The 19,039-nt window shown below is 41.3% G+C and overlaps 2 protein-coding genes across 3 annotated transcripts; one reads left to right on the forward strand and one right to left on the reverse strand.

Moving 5' to 3' along the window:
- The first annotated feature begins 1,055 nt into the window (after window positions 1-1,055).
- dlk1 (delta like non-canonical Notch ligand 1) lies at window positions 1,056-8,863 on the forward strand. 2 transcript variants are annotated; one of them, XM_028395924.1, is made up of 7 exons: window positions 1,089-1,196; window positions 1,320-1,403; window positions 1,557-1,638; window positions 1,848-1,911; window positions 2,331-2,461; window positions 3,170-3,311; window positions 7,799-8,863. In XM_028395924.1, the coding sequence occupies exons 3-7, from the start codon at window positions 1,587-1,589 to the stop codon at window positions 8,586-8,588; spliced, it is 1,179 nt and encodes a 392-aa protein (XP_028251725.1). In that variant the 5' UTR covers window positions 1,089-1,196; window positions 1,320-1,403; window positions 1,557-1,586; the 3' UTR covers window positions 8,589-8,863. The 2 variants fall into 2 exon arrangements, with proteins under 2 accessions (XP_028251724.1, XP_028251725.1); XM_028395923.1 differs by lacking the exon at window positions 1,320-1,403 and having other exon boundaries at window positions 1,056-1,196.
- Window positions 8,864-13,754: 4,891 nt separating this feature from the next.
- On the reverse strand, window positions 13,755-14,873 carry dio3a (iodothyronine deiodinase 3a). The gene has a single exon (XM_028395679.1). The coding sequence runs from the start codon at window positions 14,830-14,832 to the stop codon at window positions 14,047-14,049; it is 786 nt and encodes a 261-aa protein (XP_028251480.1). The 5' UTR covers window positions 14,833-14,873; the 3' UTR covers window positions 13,755-14,046.
- Between the last annotated feature and the right edge of the window lie 4,166 nt (window positions 14,874-19,039).

A 19,039-nucleotide genomic window follows, 5' to 3' on the forward strand; every position in this document is an offset into this window, starting at 1 on the left:
AAGTGAACAAATCCGACATGGTACAGACAAGAGGAAGGAAAGACAGGTGCAACTGTACTGTTAGTCCAAACTCAGTCATGGTATTCTGAAATTATGTGCATTAGTAATGAGATTTCAGCTAGAAGACTTCAAAATGAAGTGTCAGCACAGACATTGATAGACAGATAGGTTGACAACAATGGATGTGTGGTGTGTCCCTGGTGTGCACATTAAAAACAACATCAATTCTTCAGTGTGCAAAAAACTGACAGAACGCACCAGGCTCAGAATTTGTTATGCAAACGGACCAAATTAATTACTCATCTCACTGTTAATTCCACTAGAGTATAAAGGCACACACTGGCACTGGCCGACATGAGCTGGTAACCTGGATAGATTGGATATTAGCAAAAATCCAGTATCGTACATCTCAATATTATCCATTATATTATACCTTTATAAGCTAACATTCTGACTTTTATTTAGCCTATTTTATTGTGATATTATTGGGCTACTTCTACCACTTAATATGCAGACTCTGATAAATGCTTGGTTAGCAGGACCTTTTGTGATTTAACGCTTATACACAGTCAACAATTTTCACGCTGCTCCTTTGTGTTTTTATGGTTCACTGCACCACATAAATGTAAAAATAGGGGTGGGTAAAATACAGCTACATTACAGCTAATGAGTTAATACAGTCCTGCATCAATAATCCATTCTTATGTAAGGCTGTAAGAGGCGACTCTGATGCGTCATGAGCAGCCAGCTTTAGGTGTAACTATGGTGCAGATTCAATTTTTAGCTTTTATTTTAAATATATTGCTATAAGAGCAAACAAAAGTGTAGTTTTCTGTGTTAATAAACACTTACGTTAAAAACTTCTCTGATGACAGTTAGTGTTTTTTTTTTTTTAATTTATTTGTTTGTTTGTTTATTTATTTATTTTACTGTACACCTATAGCACTTCTCTCCAGTGGGTCAGACCGGTGCACACATTCTCCCTGATTAGGTGGGAGGAGCTTGCTGCACTGGGACGCCGCACGATGCAGCAGTCCCGTCAAAAACCTCCAGGTCCTCCACCAGCAGCCAGACTTCCGTACACCTGTGGTATCACTTTCAACGGCACGTCGCTCGGATTAACAAAAACAACAACAAAGCAAGACCCATTAAATATGATCGAAGCCATTTGGAGGCAGAGCGCAGGAGCGACATAGGTAAGGCAGTTTATTTAAGTTATTTAAGGTTTTTTTTTTGTCGTGATAAAAATGGGATTTGGGGATGAAATGGCTTTCCTCTCTGTCCGCATGCTTGTGCGTAATGGATACCTTTGGGAGCAGACGCCTGTGGTTCAGGTGCGGTGCGTCAGTTGTTTCACAGAAGAAGAGGCAAGAAAGAAAAGACTTAAACCAAAGATAATAAGTGTGAGATTTTACAGATCTGACATCCAAATGGAGACATGTGGAAATCACCTTTACGCATCCATTTTGGCTGAATTTAAACTTTTGAGTAATATCATTTAATTTAGATAGAAACAGGGGGAAGCTCTGAGACTCAACCTGCTTCATGTCTTGCAGGACAGAGAGGGACATCCCTTTGGAATTATCATGCATCTCACAGCGGTGGTCCTAATTCTGGTCGTGACAGGCATCGTCAAAGGTAATCTGAGACTATGATCAAGACGCTGACACAACTGATTACCAGCGACACAGAGATTTAACTCACACACACACACAAAAACTCTTCACTAAAGCGATCCACTCTCTGCGTAACGGATGAATATTTCATTGCTCTGAATGTTTCATGTGTTTTTTTGGGGGGCATTTTTGATGCAAACACGCTGCTGTCCGTTTCTTTCCGTCTCAAAGGTTGGGAATGCAGCGCAGGGTGCAACACGGAGAACGGGTTCTGTGAGAAGCCCGGGAAGTGCAGGTACTGGAAAAAAAAAGACCTCGGATTTTTGTGTAGATGACAGTTTCTATTCTCTGGGTTTTTGCTTTTTTGTTCTTGCTGCCATATTTCCATAAATCACAGAAGCAGAAAATATTCCTCCTCCCTTGGAGAAATGCCATCACAATCACAGCCAGCTGGATTGCACCTTTTTGTGTTTGGCACATGTATTATATTAACAGCCAAATCAGCTTTTTGTTTGAACAGTAAAATGACTGTTATCCTAACAAATAGCTCAGAAACATTTGGTTGTGAAGCTTTTTTTCCCCCTGTTGAACCAACAATTACAGCATTGTATCACTGTGTAATTAATCACTTTAAAAAGATATCACTGGAGTGTTAAGCTGTGGTGTGTGTGGTGTATAAATAGTTCAGGTTTTTTTTTTCTTTCTTTCTTTCAGGTGCAAACCAGGGTGGCAAGGAGACAACTGTGACCAGTGCGTGCCCTTCCCTGGCTGCCTGCACGGCACATGTGAGAAGGCATGGCAGTGTGTCTGCAAGGAGGGCTGGGTGGGCAGCCTCTGTGACCAAGGTGAGTCTTATTAAGCTCCCCAGACGCTCCTATCTCTTATCGCCACTGACATAGCAGAGGTGACGGTGAGTCACAGAGCTGTGGGGACACACAGGTTGCCACCGAATGAAGCTCGTCTCTGGAGAGTACAGTTAACTGTATTTTTAGACGGGTGTGAGTGTGAGGGGAGAGGCAATGAGCCCAAAACTGTGTCAGCGAAAGAAAAGCTTTATCCACTGCTATTAGCAAGTGAAACATAGATCATTAACATAAAAAAGCTGACACGCTGTTGTTATGTGAAAATAATTGTTAAAGAAGCCTAAAAGTCACATTTACATTTTGGCCCATTTAGATCAAAGATGTCAGTAATAGCATCGGACATTATCGCACAAAAATGACTGGTGGCCCCTGAAGCAAAGGCTGAAATAAAGAGAGAGAATAATAAAAGATATTTTTTTTTGTGTGTGTGGCTTCTGGCTCGGTTTGACCTCCTTATCACCACACACACACAATACATCTCTTGTTCTGTTGCAGCATATGAGCTGCTTGCTTGTGTAACATGGTTGGTTATATTCTCAGTTTTGTTCTTGGTGACAAGATGCTGCGGTGGGAGGTGAATAGTGTGAGAGTGGAGACAAAGACGAGATGGGAAAACAGGCAGAGAGAGAGAGAGAAGGAGAGCACAGAGATCTAAAAACAGCATGGCTCTTCTTTTTTTTTTCACGACAGATACTCGCCTGTGCTCATCCAGACCCTGTGCTTCTAATGCCACCTGCATAGAGACGGGCGAGGGCGGATACCTGTGCGTCTGTCCCCTCGGCTTCACTGGAGATAACTGCCACCTGAGGAGGGGAAGCTGTCTCACCAATGGGTACCTGTTGTTTTTTTCTATTTGAAGGATCCAATCACTTCATTGTGGCCGTTTTTTGTTTATTATCAGGAGCAACAATCAATGCGTGGTGCAGGGTCTTTCAGCTTAATCGAAACACCCCCTACCAGTGCTGGTAATGGTCGGCAGTTAGCTGAGAAAATATTGAATGCTCATTTAGCTTGACTGCACAAAAGGTGCAGTTTGGATGCTGTGACAGGAGGATATGAGTGCAAAACTAAAGCACTTGTTTTGCTTATAGTCAGTGACACTGACAGTAACTAGCAACACGCTGTGACATCATTATCTTGTTTTTTTTAGCAAATCACACATACACAATCACACATCCAGCAATCACCAGCATTATTTTTAATTAGCAGCTGGTTTCTGGTGCGTTCAATCCACTGTTTACTTAAATGTAGCTCTTGTGCTGGATACTTTCAGGTAGTAGAAATGATGATGGCAACATTTGTTTTTCATGGTGTGGCGCACTTTCCTCCAGGTCATTGTGCTCTACATGTTTCCATATATTACAGTATAAACATGGCAACCCATCCTCACAGGGAAAATATTACGCAGCCACTGTGTATCAATCTGATGATGTATCTAAATAGTGCATGCGCAATCTGACTTGTCTCCATTGTAGTCGATGTGATGTGATGATATGAAAAGTGTCAGCTTTTAACCATTGTCAGTATAAAAGTATGGACGAAGCTTCCATGACGTCACCTGTAGGTCTCTGGAGTGATGTTTAGAGTCCCTGTGGGACACGCTCAGACTGACGCCATCCTGTCCCTCCTGGGTACATGTGATCTTTTCTGCAGGAGGTAAATATGAATGGAATGCGCTGCTCATGTGTGAAGGTGTGCTGGAACGCTCTGCTATCTCCTAAAAGAAAATACTGTATCTCTAAGCCTCTAAGCCTTAAAGTTTTCCGCTTATTTTTATAGTCAATCCACAATAACCAGTGACACCAAGTAATAAAGTGCACACTGCGGCTCTAGCTTCCTAGTAATACCTATAAATTGCAGCAATTTTGACACAATTGTGATTAAATTTGGCTGAAGATGTACAGTAGATTATGGGACAACAGTGGCGAAGTGGTATAGCAGGGTTGTCTAGTAACCGGAAGGTTGGTGGTTCGATCCCAACTCCTCCCTAGTCACTGTTGTGTGTTCTTGGGCAAGACACTTCACCCTAGCCTGTGGCGCGCCTTGCTAGTCATTGTATGACGCTGCTTGGCAGCAGCCGTAAAGAATTTCCCTCTGGGATTAATACAGTATCTAAAATAAAAAAAATAAAATAAAAGATAGAGGAACAGTCATTGCCCAGCAGCCATGTTCATTTTGCTCCTTCCTTGTCTGTGCTGTGGTATGCTAAGATGTGTGTGCTTGGGCGGCATCAGAAACAGCATCACACTTCAGAAAGAAAGAAAGATGTGTCGTTTAAAGGCTTTAAAAAGAAACATCACTTGACAAGAACGGCACATTTAAAAAAAAAAAATCCTCTGAACAACACAACGCAGCTTCTGCGGACTTCCATTTATTGGCAGAGTTTAGTGAAGGTGTAGGAGCATCACTGTCATATCGATCATCTGAAAAAAGTTATTGCAAATACCTTTTTTGAGTTTAAGGGATATAGTCAAAAGTCAGACATTGCTTTAATGCTTTGATTGAGTGAGTTTACACACAGATTTGTCACACAGTAGTTGAAATAGATGCTCCAGGTTTGTAAAAATAATTGTGCATTCAGTCACTTAATGATCCTTACGGAGGTGTTTGTTGTTTTGTACTTCATATTCAGAAATCTTATTGAGGTAGAGTTGTTTATCAGCTGATGTCTGCTGAGGGTCTGAAGCTAAGGATTTATTTGCTGTTTTAAATCTTTTGTGTGGAGAGCCAGCTATAATTGTTACTGGAGGATTTGAGTAGACGTTGCATCAAAAGAAAGGTAGCTCAGGTGCCACTGGCACCATCCTAATTGCTTAAGTTGTCTTTAGGCTTGTCCTCCCAACACTACCCTTACTCTTTATGTGCAAAATTGATGCAGAACGTACAAGGCAGCGATCATTTGCACATCAAAAAGAAGGGGTCTTTTAAGAATATTAAAAATGATGTTTTTATCTGACTCTGGAGAAAGTGTAAAAACATTCAATCTGCAACATTTCTTTTTAAATTGATGCAGACTCACTCAAATGAAAGGTGAGTCCATTTTAAAAGTAGCTGTCCTCATACAGTCCTGTGCACTAAACTAATTCCAGTAAGACAGAACTGCAGTGTACAAGAAGAACAAAAATACACTGTTGTTGTTAGAGGTGGTGTTTATGGACGATACAAGTTTACCAAGTGACACACATTTTTTTGTTAACATTTACATCTATTAAAGCATCGGAGGACACACTCTCTGAATTGTGACCGCAGAGGCCGATGAGAACACTTGAACGCAACATTAATCCTGTACTCAGGTTGAGCCAGGCCTGAACGAACCGACCTTGACAGAAACCGGCACACCCACTGTCAGAACACAAACCTCTGTGTATGTAGGCTTTTCTCTAAGTGACATGATGTCTGAAACAAATCCAGCAGAGTGTTTTCTTTGAGATGTATTGGCTGTCCTCTGCTGGATTAGTGACAGGACGGATCCTCTGAGGAACCCTCATCTCTGGGGATGCAGCCATAGCACATACTCCTCCATACTTTCATGCACGCTGTTTGTTCTCTGTCAGGCAGCCTTGTTATTGACTTGAATGAGAAGCACCTAAAATGTAATATTGGATCATTAATAGCAAATTGTCAGCTGTCCCCCCCCCCCCCTCCTCCTCCTCATCTGGCCATGTAATGATCTAATTTTCACTGTGAGATGATGGAGCTTCACTTGTGTTCTGGAGGAATTCATCTCCATTAAAAGGGCCTGCATGAGCTTTTTATTAATCAGCTCCTCTGTGAGACACCAGCTATGTCTAAAAGTATGCTGGAGCTATTATTCTTTTGACCTGCAGAGACACAACGTTTGGGACTCCTGTAATTACACCAGCTCCTATTAGAGATATTGATTAGTTTCCTATCCTTGGTTTTCATCAGTGAAGCATGGCTGCATTGATCAGATATGGTGCATATAGCACAGGGCTGACAGTTCGTCTGTATCTTGGTACAGCCACAGGTCTTCCATTTGCAGATAGTAACCCCTACAGTTTTTTAGTCTTGGAAGACATAACTGAAATCAATACCACAATCAATATACATGTAAAGCAATTAGTAGCTCAGACAATTGTTGATAAGTATGGTATAATTTATCTAACATAAGTAACATAAGTATGTGTGTTAGTGTGTTTATGGGGGCGGGGACTTTTTTGCAAGCGGGTACAGTTTTCCTTGTAAAATGAGTTTAATGTTATGAGTTTGTGTGTTTTATTGATCTTTACTTACCCCTTGACCTGGATTTTTATGGCAAATCATAATTACCGGTAGTAATTGTTATGCCAGGATTAAAAGCAATTCAAAAAGGAAACAGCTGTTACCAGCAAGTGAAAATAAAACAGCTCGTGGTGTCAGGGGAACTCAAACCCCAAACTCCTGAGTGAAAGTCCATAATGTTGAACACTGGACTTTTGTGGCTGTATCAATCCCAAAATGATGTGTGGCAACACTATGATTATATGAGCCATTAGCGTCAATGCAACCATGTGTTGTATGTGGCAGATGTGGCGTTTTTTCACGTGGACATGAGATCTTACCAAACTGTTTGTTTTGCATGATGTCACCACTGACGTCATTCAAAAAGGAAGCTGATGTATGTTGGTTGAGACACAAAATCTCCTGGTTATGTGTAAAAAAAAAGAAGTCTTCGTTTGTATTGATACACATTTCTGCTAGATGTGCTACAAATGTCTTCTGTACCCTGAGGATGAGGCCTTCCCTGATACATGATTTTAACCCACGGCATAATGAAAGCTTCGATTTAGCTGCTGCTTTCATAGGAAAGAATTTTGTCTTTTGTCTGTAAACGACCCCAGAGAGCTGATAGCTAAAAACAAAAAAACTAACTTGCATGAATTTGTATTTGGCAATCAGTATCTTAAGAATATTATCTTACAAGAGAAAAAAAGAAAACCCATCTCCAGATCCAGCCTCAATAGAAGTACAATGCTCTCAGCCTTATGACTATTTTCTCTGATAATTAAGTGTTTATTAATTATTTACCTTTCTTATTCTGAAAATCATCTAATTGAAAACACATATTTTCCACTTGACGGCAGCAAAAAGAGGTCACATAGTAAAATATGTCCTCAGGACTCTGCTCTGAGGACCACACACATAAAGCACTGAGAAAATGTCCCTTTAATATCTACCTTCTGAATTTCAATTTACTGGACTGACTCCATTTGTCTGCTACTTTATGAGCACAGGATACAATATTTTGTGCTAAACTTTCATACCAGATAGCGCACACTTATTTTCTGTAAGTTGACGTTATGCTGCTCTGTCCTCCAGCTCTCCTTGTCTGAACGGAGGCTCGTGTGTGGATGCCGATGGCTCAGCAGCCTCCTCTTCCTGTTTATGTCCCCCTGGATTTTCTGGAGACTTCTGTGAGATCAGCATTGACAGCTGCCTGCCTAACCCCTGCCTCAATGGTGGCAACTGCACAAACCACGGGCTGGCCTTCATGTGTGCCTGTCCACACGGCTTCACGGGGTTCACTTGTAACGACACCAGCAGCCTGTCTCCATGCGCCGGCCGGCCCTGTGCCAATGAGGGCACGTGTGTTGGGCAGCCCGATGGCACCTTCCGGTGCATCTGCCAGAAATGGTTTACAGGTCCCACCTGTTCCGTGCAGCACAGACCAAAAACCAGATCCAAGCCGGTGAGTGCCAGGCCCATGGACCACAGATTGTTTGCCCTGACTCCTCAGCACTACTCCCTCCCTGCTCACGCCTTCCACAAGCTCCTCCGACCTCCAGAGAGGGACCTCCTCAAGATCACCCTGAAGGAGACCGTGCACACCTCCGGCGTCCTCGTCACCCACGGTCAGCTGATCTGCTTCGGCATGCTGGCTCTGCTCACCTGCCTGGTCATCCTGGGTACTACGGGCATCGTGTTTTTCGGGCGCTGCGAGACGTGGCTGGCAAATGCCAAGTACAGCCAGCTTGTTCGGCAGCGAAGGGAACATCTGCTGAGAGAAGCCGGCGGCACAGGCCAGGACGAGCCGGAGCACTCGGTAAACATCATTCTGCCGGAGAAGATTAGACTCACCAGCTTTGGGAGACACTACACCTCCATCTGATTAAACTGTCTGCGCTCCCTCTGGATGCAAATATGAATGTCTAATAATAGCAGCCAATGAATGACTGTTGTACAGAGACTCGGTTTGAATGTGGGGGGACAAACATGACACAGGATTGTAAATGATTCAGGTGTATTAAAATGATGAAACCAAACAGCACTACGGTGGCTGTTAGCAAGATGTCATTTAGTGTAATTACTTCTGCTCATTTTTGACCTTAAAATATAGTTTGGGATGAAAGTTATTACTAGAAATTGAGACATGCATTTGAATTAGCAGCAACAGAGCACATGCAGCTGTTTCTATCAGTATTTTTAATGAAACTTTAATGAAACTGATATTTATTTGTTAACTTATTATTGTCGTTACAACCTCCACTACAGCTGCAATTGTGAATCCATTAGTCAGAGGACAGAAAATGAACTCTCTCAAGTACGATGATGAAATGTCTAGACAAAAAACTTAACCTAAAACAACCTAATCATCTCATATAATAATTTGATAAGTTAATAAATCCCAGACAGTCTCCATACAACATGTTGTGATACGTATAGAGTTTGTGGTCAGATAACCTGTATAATAAGAATCACACAGCACTCCAGCAGCAGCTGCCTCTGTCCTGTCTCTCTATGTAGGTGTATAATATTTCATACACAGTTTTTCATGCATACATATAGATGTCAGGTATGATGTCTCATGTTTCTCTGAGACGTCCCGTCGTGGCTTCTGACTGCCAGCGTTGTAATTTCACAGGTGATGCACCTTCCATCCGTGAGCCCTGAAATCAATACTGTAACACTTATCATACTGATTTGATCTCATGCATGAGATGACCACCCACTCTTTAAGGAGGAAGAGGGGTTCTCATGAATATTTAACACATTTGGAAGCATGTGTGACACGTTATAATTCAATGAGGATTGAACGATGGTGCTGTTTATGTGGAGATATTGTCTAACTGGGTGTTCATATTGTACACATAATACTAAAGGGTTAGATTTTAATTGTACATAAGTAGAAGATAGTGGTTTATATAGGAGCAGCACTTATTTACTCTGACATTATTTGGTGTTGTATTTTGGGCAGAAATGTTTTGTTGTCCTTTTAATAAAATGTAAAAACCTGACTGAGGTGCTTGTAGCAACACGTGAAGGTTAGTTTATTTACTCCACTATCACCACATTGCATCCACTTTTGTTGTGCTATCGTGACACAGCAAGCAGGTTAAGACAAGATCTGTGCAAGGCTAATATTCCATGAGATGTTTTACAGTGAGAGACCCAACCCGGATTCCACCTTGCTGCTCTGTAATCAGTGGAACATCTGCTCTCCTGCTCGGCGATGCTTTATAAATTCCTCCCCGGGGCTGAACGGATGATTATCAGCTGATAACTCTGCCTGAAGGTGTGATGCTTCAGATAACAGTCTCTGTCTCCACCTTGTGGCCCAGTCGCTTATACTATCTTTAAAAAATATGGCAGCTTTATCCTGTTTGTTTGTTAAGACCGTGGGCATGTCTATAACCAAGCGTGAGAGGAAAGACATATATCTGTGCCTTCATTTGTTTTTGTGTTTTAATATTAAACTGATTAAATAAGACAGAAACAAAAAGATGTTGCACGGTATCTTGGAACAAATCTAATCAGATAAATCAGATAAAGGAAAGAAAGCTATGGTGGAGCTATATGAAGCGCACCAGTCAGTCCCAGGTCACATAGAGAGGAGAATGAAAAAAAAAAAAAATCAAAAGTCAATTTACTCAAACACTACTTGTGTTATTCTTTACACATATGATATAATATATATATATATATATAGAGAGAGAGAGAGCGAGAGAGACTTTAGAATCTTGATTGATGATTCTAAATTGATTGTTGGTTCTAAATAATAATAGAAATTTACTAATTTATCCTTTTTCCATCAGGTTGCCATAGCAACATAGGGAGCAGTGATACATGGGCAGCTCGCTGTTCTGCAGCTTCCTCCTGAGGGGATTCCCTGGGTGAGTCCTGGGGCTTCAGATCAGCCAGAGGACCTCTAAATGAAGGTACTCCCAGTACATCCATATCAGGTGTAAAGACCTCAATCACTCCCCTCTATAATAGTTTAGAAACAGACCTGCTATTACGGAGTATGTTTAAATTGTTGTGGTGCTACTAAGATCTCCATTTTATCCAAGCTTGTTCTGCCTGCATGCTTTGTTGATCTGCTGTGTGTTAGAAATCTCATCTGACCGTACAGTCTATAAATACAACCCCATAGCAGCAACAAAGCTGGAAGATAATGAGGTAGATATCAATCAGGCACGTTGTTGCTTCACTTTGTCATCACACGATCTTGAATTAAACAGTGCGAGAGTGTGTGTTTCAGTCCAGTATGAGCCTCAGGTTGGAGCTTGTGCAGCTCTATAAATGTGTGAGAGACTCATGTAGTCACAGGGAATGACCACAGGGTGTCATCCATCTAAAAGAAGACAAGAGGAGAGCCCGTAGCACGTAGCATGTGCATGCAGTGATGCTTTCATTGCACTGGACACCAGCACATGCCATTACTCAGTGTAAACAAAACTCAGGCTGCTCTCTTTATTTAGTATCACTGGATGTGTGTATCTTATGTCAGGTGTGTGAAAACAGTGTAACAGTGTGAAAATAAACAGGTAATGTTTTCAAGTTTCCATTTCACTGCTCTTCTCCTGAGAAACAACACAGACCGTGACATGAGTTGAGGACTGCTGTCCCACATAATGGATCGTTTTCCACTTTGTTGCTGCGATTTTTCACTTCACTGTTTGGGTGACAATATGTGTTTTTCCTGCGATGCATCCAGCCGTCTCCGACTGCTGCTCCACTTTAAAGGAAAAATGTCTTTAAAGACTCCTGCTGGGTGTCCTGACCTAAAAAAACAAAAACATTCAGGGGCCAAAATGGAAGTTGACTATTCAATACATGTGACACTGCTAAAGTAAAGCAACGTCTCTATTTTGTTTATCTTTACATAAAGAATTGTTGTTTAGAGAAAGCTTTGCTGGTTTTCTCTGAAACCTTTTGTGTGTGTGTGTGTGCAGAGGCCCCCTGCTCCCCTCCACCAGGCATTCATTCGTGGTGATATGACCCTGGGGAGAGAGGGGCCCTCACCTTCAAAGCTGACCAGAGACGCTGATAAAAAAAAAAAAAAAAAAAAAAAAAACACCTCAGCCCCCTGTTTCTCCCCCTCAAGTCATAAAACAAAACAGAACAGCAAAAGTTAAAACGTACCCCCCTCCCCACCCTTCTCCTTCTCCATCCATCCTGAGACCCTTTAACCCTTTGTTCCCATCTGCCTCTCCACAGACAGATGAAACTCAACATCCATGGAAAATCGCACATGGAAAGAATCCAAGCTCCAACGAATCCCACTTGGGGTTTTCTATTCAGGGGTGCACATTGGACACACTGCAAGTTATATTTCATTTAGCCAGGTACCCCTCTGTCAGCTGTCAGCGCCACATAAATACTATGTTTGTGTGTTAAATGTGTTCCAGATGAGCAGTAAAGTCGGGTCACTGTAAAGCCCCTGCAGTCAGAATGACTTGTTTTTTTTCGGGTTACCATGGTACCAACAGTTTTTTGGCTTGTGACTTATTAAAACAAAAAAGTAATGTCTGCTATAAAGTGCAGTTTGTGATCGGGTCAACTGAGGTAATTTTTTTCTAGAATAGAGTGCTGTCGAAGAATTTGAATGGAATAAAAACACTGATTTGAGAAAAACAGAAGGATAATATTCTTCTCTGTCTCTATGGTTTTAACAGAAATTTAAAAGAATTTAGATGTTTTTTTTGGTAATAAATCAATTTATCTCAGTAAATATAACTGAGTCTGACTTTTTGGGGGGTCGCAGCGTGCTGGGCTTTATGGCACAGGTGCTGAAAATCTATTATTTGTGTTCAGACATCACATTTAATGGTTTGATGAAGTGCCAAAAAGCTGTTCCCTGCACTCTAAATGTGCTAAAATCACAGCCATTACATTGCTCATTATTGAAAGCTGTGGGACCACACAGACACCGAGCCCTGAACGCTGTGAGGATATCATCTATTTTGCTTGCCACGTCTTGTTTTTCTTGACAAAAAGCTTCCTGTCATTCATGACAACGCCTAATTCCAGACATCAAGTGACATTTGTGGCACAACACTCCGGCTCAAATTAGATTCAAAGCAGCAACTCCTCCATTTTCTTGTGTGATTGGTCCACTTTTAAACAACAACGAGCATCCTTGTGTTGTTGTCCCCAGCGGTTGTTGTAGATGTGGAGGTTGGAACTGATGTGAAGGTTGTGTTGGTGTTTTTTTGTGTTATGTGAAGGAATTTTCCTGCAGTTGTATAAAGTTTGATGAAATCTTGTTGCAGGGTTTCAGCCGTTGAAGGCTGATTACAGATATTTAGAGGCATCACTTTCGATTCTGCCGTGCTGTGTTTTTTCTGCTGTGGGATTGGTGTGCTAAGCCATGAAAACATTTGTGTGTTTAGACCCTTATATCACTCTACATAATAGGATAAAGTGTGATTATCCACCTTTGTGTTGACGAGGTCAAAAGCTTAGACACTTAGAGACTGGAAATACAAATGGTGGCTTCTTTTCCTCATGATGTTTTTTTTTTTAAGTGGCTATCCACTAATTAGGCATGGAATATTTCACCCTGAAGGAGGAGAGAAGTTAAAAAAAACTTCTGTATTAAAAGTGTGCATGATGCTGTTAAGACTTTTTGGGGCAGTTGCTGCTCTTCAATAAGGAGATTTCTAGAGGAATCCATTCTTTATTCTGCAGGAAATTGAACATTCATTCTTCAACACACACCAGCTCAGCATGCAATGCAGCACACACATTATTTACAATAATGAAATAAATAATAAAAAAATAATAAAGGGACCAAGTAGATCAAAACATTTTATTGAATGAAAAATATATCCATAAAACGGAATATTTACATTAAAAAAAAAACAAACAAACAAAAAAAACAGGCTGAGAGCAGCTCCTTCACTCTGATCCCCAGTATGTAAAAACATCAGTGTCGGTTCTCTGGATTGAGCCCGTTTAAAAACCGAACTTCACAACAATACTGAGGAGCAAAGTGATGCGCACATCTTCACATCCTGACAGGTTATTAATAATAATAAAAAGAAGCGCCTTTACATAAAGAGACAGACGAACAAACAAACAAACATTTGATACACACAGTGCTCGTATTCACCAACAAACAAGGTTTAAACAAACTAACCTTTTGTGGGTGGATCCTTAGATGTCCATATGAAAAGGAAGGAGTTAGGACACCTTACAATGATGAACAATTCACTTTATATAAAAACAATAAAATAAATACACTTAAACCATTAATGGCAGAGAAAAATCTGTCTAAATGAAGTTATAATACTGAAAAGTTGCAGCATTTTGTGTGTGTGTGTGGTTTTTTTTGTATAGCAGCTCTACACATTTATAACTAGATTATTGGATCTCTCCAGCTCTTCTCTGTATTGATCCAGCCAGCCTCTGAGCTCTGAGATCCGATACCCCTCCGGTCCTCTGCCGCCCTGATAAACTATCTTTCCCTCCTGCAGTATATAAAGTCTGTCAAAATAAGCTCCGTACGCAGCGTTGGAGGAGTTCTCCATACTGTCGACCACCACCAGGCAGCCTGGCACCTCCAGGTGCATCAGCTGCGCTGCGTTCAGCCTGTCCTCCAGACACCGGTGTTTGGGGATCTGATACGGCGCGTCAGTGCTCATCCAGCCGTCGGAGGGATGCGCCTCCTCGATGTACACAACTACAGAGTCTGCAATGTCTGCGTTCTGCTGCACGACACCCTGGAAAGCTTTCAGACGCGCCATGAACGGTGGTCAGGTGCAGCTGCCAAAGTTAAGGATGAGCGGTCTCTTGTCCTTTGCGTAGTCGAGGATCCGGCTGCGCCGCTGGTCCTCCAGCTGAACAACTTCAGTGTTTGGCGCACTGTGTCCGAGATGTGCCGCTTTCAGAAAGTCCAGTTTATGTCCGTGCCAGACTGCTTTAAGGGACTCAATGCTGAAGAGACGATTGGAGTCCGATATGCACAGAGGAGGATCAATGGCATCGCCCTCCTGCTCCTTCATCTTGAAGAAGACCCTTTTTCTGATGCACAGAAAGTCGAGAAGCCAAAACATGACAGCTGCCACCAGAAACCGAGGCAGCAGGACGAAACAAACTATTGCATTTTTAATTGCTTTAATAGTATTCATTATCACTTATAATGGCGACCTGGATGGTCTTGCGCCGTGCCACGATCTTGTGGGTTGAAGTTGGGTTACTTGCAACTTCCCCTCTTTTTATAGCACCGGCAGATTTGAATGAATCACACCCCGCCTCCAAACTGGGGCCGAGGCCTCACATGGTGGGGATTACCTTCTGTCAACTCTTCCGCTTTGAGTTCCAGCCAAATGTCAAGGGTGCAGGAAAGGGTGCGCCACATTTTATGATTATGATTATGATCACATTGTTAAAACTGGTGTAAATAAATACAAAGCTAAGAGGATTACAAACAATACATGTGAATAAATGTGAAATATTTAGTCAACATTTTTTTGTTTTCATAAAATGCTACAATCATGATTGAATGCATTACTTAAATTAAAGTGAACATTTGAGGTGTTGTAAAATGTTCTCATTTTTTTAAATTTTTTTTTCTGTGATCTTTTCTTTAGTTTTCCTAGAAAATAAAAGCACACACATCTGGTTGGAATGGGTACCAATAATACTCCCCAGCACAGCATATATAACACCTCCGAATCTGGAATAACATCTTCTTGGTTCTGTGGTCAAACATCTCCCAGATTTATTTAGTTGTAAAAGTATCCAGGATTATTTTAAATGTGTCCTGGCTGATGTGTGAAGACTCATAAAACTTATAAAAGAATGTTAAAAACAGTCTGTTGGTTGCTTAAACAGCTGCCCTTCTTTAACAGCCTAACTGCTCCTAGAAGGCCAAACAAACCCTGTGTGCCTCGCACATTTTTAGTTGAAGTATCTATTCATTGTTATTGTTCTGTCACACTGAGCTTGGGCTATAATTACATATTCTAGTTTTTTACTGACTTTAAATCAAGAAGGAAAAATACCAGACAAAGTCAATCTACTACTCCACCAGTGATGAGAACAACCTAGAAACTAGCAGTGAATTCATGTAAAGACCAGCCACCATTGTGACCTGCATGGCCGCTGGCCACAAGAATGATGTCTTAGGATTGCCACTGACCCTCGTTGTGAGTTAAGGCTATGGTCAGAGAGCAGGATGAGCACACTGCCACCTGGGCTTTGTTTACAGCCCAGCACTGACACCATCCGTGCTCTTGGCAGGCTTCCACTTCCTCACGCTTTAATCCACTGACACTACTTCATCCCTGCACGTTGGCACTATAGGGCAAGGCCTTTAAATGCTGCATTGGTGGCATACAGCTAGCTATGTCGACTGTTAAAAGGCAGAGACACACACACAGAGACACACAAACAATCAATCATTCTCACTCACACTTACGGCCATTTGAGAGTCCTCAGTTAACCTAATGTGCACATTTTTGGAATGTAGGAGGAAGCTGGAGTATGAAGAGAATGCAGAAACTCCACACAGAAAGGCCCAGCTGGCTGGCAGGTTCAAACCAGGACCAGGACCACACACTTGACTCATTTTTTCCCCCCACTTTTAAATATATAAATTATAGATTTATGTATCTGCACCAAATGCCAAGACAAGCTCCTTGCATGTGGCAATAATTCACTTTCTGTTGCTGTTAGTGTTTAAAAAAATCTTAATTTTTTTAAAGCAAGTAAAGTTGGTAGACAAAAGTTGCAAAGTAATAATAATAAATTCCACTGAAGTAGAAAGTGATAAAAGAAATGCATTTTGCATTTTGTAAGTTACATTTTATCACTAATGCACTGTAAAAACACCTGCTGACCACACAGTCAAGACTAACTACCAGCAATCATTCTTCTAAAAATCTGAGATGTTATTGTACATATGCTTATGATTAGAAAACAAATTATATAATCCACTCTTTATTGTCAGCGTGTTTCAACACAATAACATCTGATTGGTTGACTATAGATGGGGAGGCACCATGGCCCACAACCAAATCCTCCACTGTGTGAGATTGCTCCGCTTTCTTCTTGATGTCCTTCAATATATTTTTCGTTATAAGGTACAAAACTTAAACACACTCTATTGAACATGGAATTAATATTACTGTAAAAGCATTGCTAAACTTATTAAAGAACAATACAATCTGACTCCTCTATGCCTAGTCTCTCTTCTCCATCTGAACAGCATTCATTCACACTCACTCTTGCCCTCACCCTATTGCGCAATATCAGCTTCTGCAGTCAGGTCAGGTCAGGTCAGGGCATAATCAGTCTTGTCAGGTCAACTCACTAATCATTCAAGGTAACAGGAACGGCTGGCTTTTCGTCTCTCAGGTCTAGCAAACGTGTGTTTATATAGACATGTTAGAGATGTTTAATGAGCACTTCTCTTCTAGGTCAGCTCAGGTTACATACTTCCCCATCAGACACTTGTTACTCATTAATATACTGGTAGCGAGATGTGAACTATTGCTCATGTAGGTTAATAATAAACATAGGTATAAGGCAGAGAATATATCAAGCTAAATAATGAAACATAAAATATAAATTCCCAACACTATATAAACCCCCCGCCCCCACTCTCTCTCTCCTTCACGCTTCTTGGCTCTTTTTATGTTATCGTTGTTGATGGACACATACAGCCACAACTTTCTCACCACAGTTGTTACAGATGTTCACTACACCTTTGACTCACTACTCTAAACATCTTTATTCTAAGGGTATTGATATTGAAAACACTTTGTGTGAGAGTGCTGCTCTCACAAGGCGGCTGAAGGACAACATACAAAACACCAGCGAGAATCCACCCACAGAAATAAACACACAAACAGCACAATCTATCTATGTATAACAAGGACACCAACTCATCTCCAGAGCGACCGAAATGGGATGAAAGCAGCAATATTGCGCAGTGCAGAAAATATCTTTGGAGGCTTTAGTGAATACCTGTGAATTCAGGGGTTAATCGATATAACACTGTAAAATGAAAACTAACACCAGATGCGCTGCTCATGTTCAGCTCTTTTGTCAGAGCTCCTCACACAAAGAGGAAGCCATGTAAGGTGTTAAAAATTGCAGTTCACCCCCACAGCCTCTAGGGTCCCAAAAGCAAGTGAATACCCATAGACTGCCATGTTAATATGGACAACTTTACATCAGAAATAAACATGTTTACAGCATGGTACAACTAATGCTTTTAGTCTCTATTGATAAGTGAAGTATATAACACTCATTTTAGTTATATTAGGACTTTATGCATAATCATGGGCATGACCACTGATGCTACCTTTGGACTTAGTTCCACTAGCGCTCCAACCCTTTGCCTGTATTTGGAGTTTAGGTGGACTGTATTACTGCCAACATTGCACCATCCGTCCATCCATTGTCTGAAACTGATTTGTCCTGCAGTGCAGGGTCACAGGGGGCTGGAGCCTATCCCAGCTATCTATGGATGAGAGGCAGGGTACACCCTGGACAGGTCAACACCAGTAGAGCCTCACAACATAAGCACTTCAGAAACCTATGGGTGACATCACGGAAGCTTTCTCCATAGTTATGTATTGTATGTGGTGGTGTCTCATATTGTTCTGGTTCATTTCTACTAGAGGTCTGTTACCCATTAGTGCAAATGTTTTCTGTGCAAATCAATGCAGGTCATTTGGATCTGTTACTCTTATAAAACTCATATTTCATGCACTAGCAGTCAAAGCTAAGATTTTTTTGCCAGCGGCTACCATCTATCATGTGTGATGTCCTGTACATAGCACTGCATGCCTTAATGAGGTTTGAATCATGAGTCATGAGCTCCTAGTTGTAGTTTGAGGCAATCAAGGATAAAACACTACAAAAAATTAGTGAAATAATAGTCTCTATATGAGGGATGCCTCTGGCTGCATCAGTGCTGCTGAAATAATCAAATCACACAGGCTAGAAACCAATAACTTTCACTACTTGTGCCGCCTGTCAGTCACGCTAATTTTTTACCACTGCTGCTGTAAATCAATGCCGCTGTAAGGAGTGTATGCCTGCTCAGCATTGTTCAGGCTAACAGCAGTGAACAAGGATATTAAAAATGTCCGTTTATTAAAGCCATATCTGTAAATTTTAATGCAAACCAGAAGACATTCAGTCTTTATTCATTAGCTGCTACTGTATGGGAAAACACTTGATGCAACATGGAGAATCTTTTTTATTATTTGAGCAAAATAAAATAGGGTTCGGATTTTTATTAGACAACAGGGAAAACACTGCCCCATTTCCCCCAGCGGCCACTTAAGTCAGTCCAGATAGACCTCCATGTTAAAATGCCTC

The sequence above is a fragment of the Parambassis ranga genome, chromosome 22, assembly GCF_900634625.1.
Source record: "Parambassis ranga chromosome 22, fParRan2.1, whole genome shotgun sequence".
NCBI lineage: Eukaryota > Metazoa > Chordata > Actinopteri > Ambassidae > Parambassis > Parambassis ranga.